Consider the following 7955-nt stretch of genomic DNA (forward strand, 5'->3'; position numbering starts at 1 on the left):
AAGATGTGTTTTTTTTTTTGTGTCTGTTACCACTTTTTCTCAGCTCTCACCGAACCGATTTCTTTCAATGATACGTCAAAAGATCACAAATCGTATCTAGTCGAAGACATTATAATATAATATATAATATATTATAATATAATATAATATAATATCAATATAATATTTTTAACTTTATAATGTTATAACTTATTAAAAAGTGTATGGATCAACAAAATTTTTTTTGAGAAATAATATTTTTTAATAATTCTTTTTTCATTCGACATACTTTATCTTAATCAGGATATTTATAAGGAACTAGCAGATCATGTAACTTTTGGAATAATCCACCAATTTTTTAAAATTAAACACTATCTAAAGATTTGCATCGAAGCGTTTTTTTTGATAGTGATTTTAATCACTGTCAGATATCATTATACTTAATCCAACTATGCCTCGTCACCACTGAGCCGCGACCCCCCTGTGCTGGATTTTTTCATCTTATATTACATTGTATTAGCTTTAATTTAATGTATGTTTAAAGAATGTAGTGTTTTATGTAATAGTGTCAAATATCAAAGAGAAAAAAAATGTTGATATGATTTTTAAGCCTTTTATAATACCTTTAGTTATTGATAAAATTTTCCAAAAATGAATATTGTTAGTAATGCTAAATATTTGATGTATTATCAATAAAAATTTTACAATAATCCCATTTAGTTTTCAAAATATAGTAAAAATTAAAAATAGCAGCATTAACTGTTTTATGACAATTTTGTGGTAAATTTCTCTTTATTACTGGGACTGAGGGGAATTTTTCAAAATTATGGTGCTTAAAGCTTCAATTAAATACATTTTATGATCATTTAATGTATTGTTGAACAAAATATGTTCAGTAAGAGTAGGAGTAATAATTAATACTGATACAAAAAAAAAAAAATATAGTAGAATAAAACCAATAGTTTCTCAACTATGCATTAAAGCTAAGATGATGTTAGAAATAAATTACCTGTTTGTGAAATCTACACTTAAACCAAATAATTGACAAGCATATTCTCCTTGAGTAGAAAGATCAGCTCCTGTGAATGGAGCATTATCACAGCGCTTTAACCAGTAAACACGTTGTTTTGTAGGTATATTATCTCGTTCATATCTATCCCATTGACTAATTAGTAATGAATAACACAAATAACAACTTGCCACCTAGATATTAGTAATGAAATTAGTATTTTTTCTTTTATAACATATTAAATGTATATTTTTTACAAACCATATTATTTTCTCTAGAATGTATTAAAATTTTATAATTTTGAGGTGGTTCGTGCATTTCCAAAAATGGAAAATATGGTGTAGTATCTAATGATCCCGTTGAAGAAGGTTTTATCCGTAACCAATGTTGATCAGGATGACCTGAATTACCACAAATGAAACAAACATTTTGAGCCGTACTACTAGATACATATTGTGTCACATACAAGCCATCTTTGCTACAAACCTTTTGTGCCATCACACTATTATCTGAGCAAAATAAATACATTTTATTATCATAAAAAACTTAATTTAAACATTTTAATATCTAAAATGATCAAATAACATTTCACAAACAAATGTGTTAATTAAATTTGCAACAATTTTTTGTGACAGATGTTACCAGCTGATGTGAGTTATATACATAACTTCACTAACACACATACACTGATAAACACAGCTGTAATTAATGAACAAAAAATATAGAACATAAAAATATATAAAATTAAAACAAATAATCTCTTAATAATATATTTAAATAGTTAATATGAATCTCTTTTAAAATGATTTATGTACTTACGTACATGATTTTGTACTTACGTATAAGAGTGTGATACACAATGTACAAACTAAAAGGGACTTTATTTCTAATCTGGTTATTATCAAAACGTCGATTATGAACGGAAGACTATGGTTATCTTAACAAAGGGATTTAGCTGTTATGTGGCGATATCAAATTTTTCATTCACATTAGCAGTTACAAAAATCAATAACATATAAATTAATTATTTACTGAAAATTATTATTTATAAACATTTATTCATGGTAATAATGATACATAATTATATAAAATATTAAATAATTGACACATATATTCTTTTTCTTCCATGATTTATTTTTCAAACAATTTTAATAACATTACACTACTTACAACATAGTATGGCAAACAAGAATAAAAGTTTTCTTTTACAAGAATAAAAAATTATATGGTTGAGAGTGAAGTAATAGAGTGAGTAATGAAGTATATACATTAACTATGTATCATTTAAACACTATAGAATAAATAATTAAAAAGTTGTGTCGAAAATTGTTTTTAATTTCGATGCGAAGATCAGAATTTGTTAATTTTACTATTATGTATTTTTTTTGTCTGTTATCAATTTTTCTCAACTCTCGCCTAACCGATTTCTTTTAAAAATACATCAAAAATTGAAAAAAATTCCCTCGATTTTGTAAATAGTTGAAATCTCCTAAAAGATTACGATTTATAAAATCAGTAAATTTTAACTTTTTTTATAAAACTGTTATAAATTTGTTTCTATAACTACCTAAGGTGTAATACCTTAGGTAGTTATACCACATTGTTATATAAATAAACAAAAAAAGTGTAATACTTTTTTTGTTTATTTATAATTTTTAGAAAATCTGACATTTAACTTGTCCTTAAGGGGTAATCAAAATAGCAACTTTTACTCAAAAATTTAACTTTTTCAACTTTACTTTTGAATAACATACTTTAAATATCACTCCTATTAGATATTTTTCCATAATAAATTATTCCATCAATTTAAATTCCTGATTAGTATAAAAGTAACATATTTGTTTAATTAAAAAAAGTTAAAACCAAATATAAATAAATATAGTTTAAAAGCGTGTTTTTTTAAACTATATTTATTTTTCACTTTTTAGTTTCATGTTATGATAGTAGTTACTATCAATATCATGGTTGTTACGCGTAACGGGAAATTAGGGTTCGATTCCGGGGAGGGAGTCTGACAAACCGGACTCGGACATTTCGCCGCCGGACTATTCGCCGCTGACCCATTTCGCCGCTGACCGTTTCGCCGCCGGACACTTCGCCGCCACCAGGACACTTCGCAGCCAGACTCTTGATATATAAATTTATTATTAACGCCTTTTCGAAAAATTATAATTATTCTAGCCTAAACCTTCATTGCACAAGTCCTTAAAATCCAGTATAATGATAAAAAAATTAATTATTTATATAATGTCACAAATTATTTAAATTTAATTTGTACTTAATTTAATTATTATAATTAAATGTTATCATAATTATAATATTCATTGTTATTCTTTCATTTTAACAATTAATACTATTGAAATAACTATATTTCAAGTATACTAATGCTATAATTTATATGTATAGGTAATAACAATGTGGTATAATTATTAATTATTAATGTATATACTTAGCGTCGTATCATAAATTAGCATACCCAGTTTTTGAAAATTTTGTATATTTTTAATGAACAAAGTATAAAATACTCAAAAATTCTGTATCCTCTTGGATAGCTATTTAATAATTTTAGAAATTAAATTAAAACAACTTGAGTCAATGTTATAAATTGTTATTTAAAAAAAAATTGTCACTTTTAAAATAAACTATTCAAGCAATTTAAATGGTACATATGAGTATCGAATCGTATGGATGCGAATAACAAGATACTTTATTATTTTGTATTATTATTTATTGTGTATAAGATATTTTGTTTAACAATAAATCAAAGTTTTAGAATGGTTAATTAGGGTAATTTTTGTTTTAAGAATACAACATATTAATTACTTTAATTTATTCTTATAATAGTTGTAATCGTATATTTTAAAACGAACTTTATTAGGCTACCCAGTAGTATTTTGAATATTTTAAATATAAAATAATACTATTTTTGGATAGCTTATTACTTATCAAAACAACATCAAGAAATTTTTTATTTGTTATTGTAATATAAAAATTATTATTTGTTGTGAATTGTTATTGTAATATAAATACTATTTGCCAATCTATAATATTAGAACTGTTTTGATTTAAACACTATTATTAATTGAGATACTAACTGGACGAGTGTAAAAACAAAATGTTTTAATTTTATCAGACTGAGTGTTATTATAAAATAACTTTTAGTAATTGAGGAGTTAAAATAATTTAATCATGTTAACTTTGCCATTGTTATAAGTTATGTTGAACATTTAATGAATATTAGTTAAGCATTAGAAATATTTAGTTCTAATACAATTATTGTTATATCAAAACTATTGTTGATATTCCATTTAAAATATTACAACAGGTTATTTTTAGAAGGGTGAATAAGCGATAATCACTGATAATAAATATTCACCTGCAAAACATCACTGTAAACATAATATTACATGTTCTCTAACCTAGAATTTGCAAATTAATTTAAACTTAAAATCATGATTTCCTATTTTGTTTGCTTTGTTAATTTGGGGCGTAATCATATAAGTTTAAGTATTGTAATTTTTAAAATGTGGTAATACAGCAGTTTTACTTTAGTCATGGAAATCAGTACTAACTTTATTAAGGTTCTTATATATCATTAACTTGTACATTTTTTAAATTATAGTATTCAACTATTGCTTTTAGTTGTTTTGGCTGTTACAATTTTATTTTAAATACAAATAGGTGATTTTTAAATAATTATAGCTGTTATATGACAGAGTATAAAAATTTAGATGGAATTATCAATGTAGGAAGTGTTTTAAATAGTAATAAAAGTGATGATAGTGTAAATGTGCTAATTAATTTTAATAAATTTTCTTCGTATTTATATCTAACTGAATCAAATTTCAAGTATGGAACATATAAACCAATAAAATGGACTTTGCAGGTAATATACTAATAAAATTTTATTCTTTAAATATGACAAATTATAAAATAATAAATATGTATTACTTTTAGTCTATTATGAGCTTGATGTATTCAACTAATGATGATCGTTTTATTTTGACTGATGCAAAAGTAAACCATGAACATTTATCTAATGATGCTCAAAATACACTTACGAGACCTAATAAATTATTTATTTAAAGACAAAGCTCGGTAATATACACTATGTTATTTTAAATATTTTTTATAAATTAAATATGTATGGGTGTAAGTTCAAATAGTTAACATGCATGAAAACTTATAGTTCTTATTTAAAATAATGATAGACCTTTAATTTTATACTAATTTAATATTTCTATTTATTAAACTTATGTTATATTAAATATTTGTTTTAGGGGAACTGATTTTTAATTTTGGAAAATTTCTTCAATTATCATTGAAATACTTCCAAAAGAACAAGAAGTAGGATATAGGTTTAAAACTATTATATTAATTTACATTTTTTTTTTTAAATTATCATAATCAATTAATAATAATGATAAATGCAAATAAATAAATTTTTCAAATACTCGTCAATAAATTTAATAATTAAAGCTCTTTTTCAAATTAGAAAAATATTTGATATTTGAATTACCTACCCTTTTAATAACCAATGTATTTTAAATAAAAACAGATTATAATATTTTTAAATTTAACAAATTAGTTCAAAATTAAAAAATGTATGTATATAAAAGTTTTTAATACATGTTACCTCATTATTATTTTATTTACTGATAGCTATTTTTTAAATTTGAATTTAATACTATTAATAGTATATATTAATAAAAAAAAACAGAATTATACATGCTTTTGAACATAAAAAATTAAAAATGAGTTTTAATATTACTATTTTTATCTTATAGAAAGTATATTTTATACTATCAAGTCAAAATAATTCTATGCAAAAGAAGAATTAGTGAAACATTGACAAAATTGTGTACGCCAGTTTTGGAGCATAGGTGCTATTGAAAGTAAACGAAAAAATAAAAACTTCTCTGAAACATTACCAATTTTAACATTTTCTGGTAGTAATATTATCAAACATTTATGTTTTATATTCATGCTAATACATCCAATTCATTTATTTATTTAATATAAATATTAAAATAGATGAAGCTGAATCAGCAAAAGTTTGGTTAAGCACAATTGGGTTTTTACTAACTTTGATGAGATTAAAAAACACTGGAAATAAAAATGGCTGAAATTCGAGGTTTAAAATAGCATTACTGGTCGTCATTTGTCTAAAAATTTTAAATCATGGCCTATTTTATGTAGTCCTAAAGGATATAATCTGGTAAGAAAAAAAAATGATAAATATTAGTAATTAATATTATTATCTATGTGTATTTTTTTTATAATATAGTAATCAATGCATGTTTTAATATTTAAATTAAAATTTAGGTAATATTTCTATCATCTCATCAGCAACTTTTTTTACTTTTTATTTTCAAATATGATACTGGTTAAAACTATAAAAAAAAGCAATGTGTTGTGTCTACTTATTATTTAAATTTTTGTTTTAGGTTTTTTGAAGATTTTTTTATGAAATACCCAGAAACAAAAAACTATTAACATAATTGGCTAAACTTTATTAAAAAGTGGATTTTGTTTTCAAATAACTTATTGCGCTTACATAGAAATTTAGTGAAAGATAATTATGCTAATGACTTATTAAAACAACTTGATACTATACAACTGAATGCAAGTTATTATTGTATAATTATTAATTATCTATCCTGTGAATTTTATGCACCTTTATTTTAAAAGTTAATATTGTAATTTAACCAGAGACATAATTATAAGTCCTGGGATTAAACTAGTCTTTATAAAGAAAATGTTATGCCATTTTATTAACTTATTATAAATAATCCTCAGACTTGGTGTATTTGAAATACTCATATATAAGTGATAAATATAGTTCACAGCTCTGCTAAGTATTAATCCATTAATTTCAATTGTGTTTTCATTTATATTTTGTTTAATCTATATGTTCATTAGTATATTTCCTTAAAAGTTAATTCATAATATATGTTATTTTACAGGGTATGATTTAATTAAGAAAATTACTTTGGTTAATGATCAATAATAAATTTTAGATTTTGAACTAAAAGAAACCAATATTTTTATTTTTTGTTTAATTAAGTAGTGCATGATAAGTGAGTCACTGTAGTTCATCTATTTTAACATGTAAAATTTAAATGTATGAATCTCCAAAATCTATTTTAAATTATTAGTTGTATATTTTAGTTGTTATTACTATTTTAATTTTTGATACAAATCATATTTAAATTAATTTTTCATTAGATACTAGAACAAGCTACGCATTGAAACTTCTATTGATTCCATATGTATGTTCCATACTTGAAATTTGAAGAAAATTTATTAGAATTAGTTTGCACATTTACACTATCATCACTTTTATTACTATTTAAAACACTTCCTACATTGATAATTCCATCCAAATTTTTATACTCTGTCATATGACAGCTATAATTATTTAAAAATCACCTATCAAAACAGCCAAAACAACTAAAAGCAATAGTTGAATACTATAATTTAAAAAATGTACAAGTTAATGATATATAAGAACCTTAATAAAGTTAGTACTGATTTCCATGACTAAAGTAAAAATGCTGTATTACAACATTTTAAAAATTATAATACTTAAACTTATATGATTACGCCCCAAATCAACAAAGCAAACAAAATAGGAAATCATGATTTTAAGTTTAAATTAATTTTTATTTAGATACTAGAACAAGCTACGCATTGAAACTTCTATTGATTCCATATCTAGTACTAACTAAATCTCAAATGAAAACAAACAAAAAGTCTGCGAAATCATCGCTAGTTGAATGTGTTTCATCTTTTGTTATAAATGTTTAAGTAGGTTATTATTATAAATATATGAATAGATGCACACCTTTAAGTTCCTAATTCATTAAGTATTTTAGTTTATATGAACTTAAACTTGTGTCACATTTATATGTTGTATTGAAATTATTTATATAAATATTCATTTTCAAAATTTAAATGATTCAGA

General features: G+C 23.0%; 1 protein-coding gene and 1 long non-coding RNA gene across 8 annotated transcripts in view; one reads left to right on the forward strand and one right to left on the reverse strand.

The window, feature by feature from the left end:
- LOC126908081 (uncharacterized) overlaps positions 1-1973 on the reverse strand; it is a 25121-nt gene extending 23148 nt beyond the window's left edge. The window contains exons 1-3 of one of the 4 annotated variants that reach the window (XM_050689938.1): positions 1828-1973; positions 1250-1497; positions 989-1182 (exon numbers count right to left, since the gene is read on the reverse strand). In XM_050689938.1, coding sequence (XP_050545895.1) covers positions 989-1182; positions 1250-1486 — 431 coding nt within the window. In that variant the 5' untranslated portion in view covers positions 1487-1497; positions 1828-1973. Of the gene's footprint in view, positions 1-988; positions 1183-1249; positions 1564-1827 lie in introns of those variants that run through there. The other 3 variants (XM_050689939.1, XM_050689937.1, XM_050689936.1) reach the window with 3 other exon arrangements.
- Positions 1974-2147: 174 nt separating this feature from the next.
- LOC126908108 (uncharacterized) lies at positions 2148-6560 on the forward strand. 4 transcript variants are annotated; one of them, XR_007704707.1, is made up of 7 exons: positions 2148-2236; positions 2917-4874; positions 4946-5086; positions 5269-5346; positions 5776-5937; positions 6023-6206; positions 6436-6560. It is a non-coding gene; the product is annotated as an uncharacterized LOC126908108 (long non-coding RNA). The 4 variants fall into 4 exon arrangements; XR_007704705.1 differs by having other exon boundaries at positions 2149-2236; positions 5269-5335; positions 6436-6559; XR_007704706.1 differs by having other exon boundaries at positions 2222-2236; positions 4691-4874; positions 5269-5335; positions 6436-6546.
- The last annotated feature ends 1395 nt before the right edge of the window (positions 6561-7955 follow it).

The sequence above is a fragment of the Daktulosphaira vitifoliae genome, unplaced genomic scaffold, assembly GCF_025091365.1.
Source record: "Daktulosphaira vitifoliae isolate Bord-2020 unplaced genomic scaffold, ASM2509136v1 Scaffold_5, whole genome shotgun sequence".
Lineage (NCBI taxonomy): Eukaryota > Metazoa > Arthropoda > Insecta > Hemiptera > Phylloxeridae > Daktulosphaira > Daktulosphaira vitifoliae.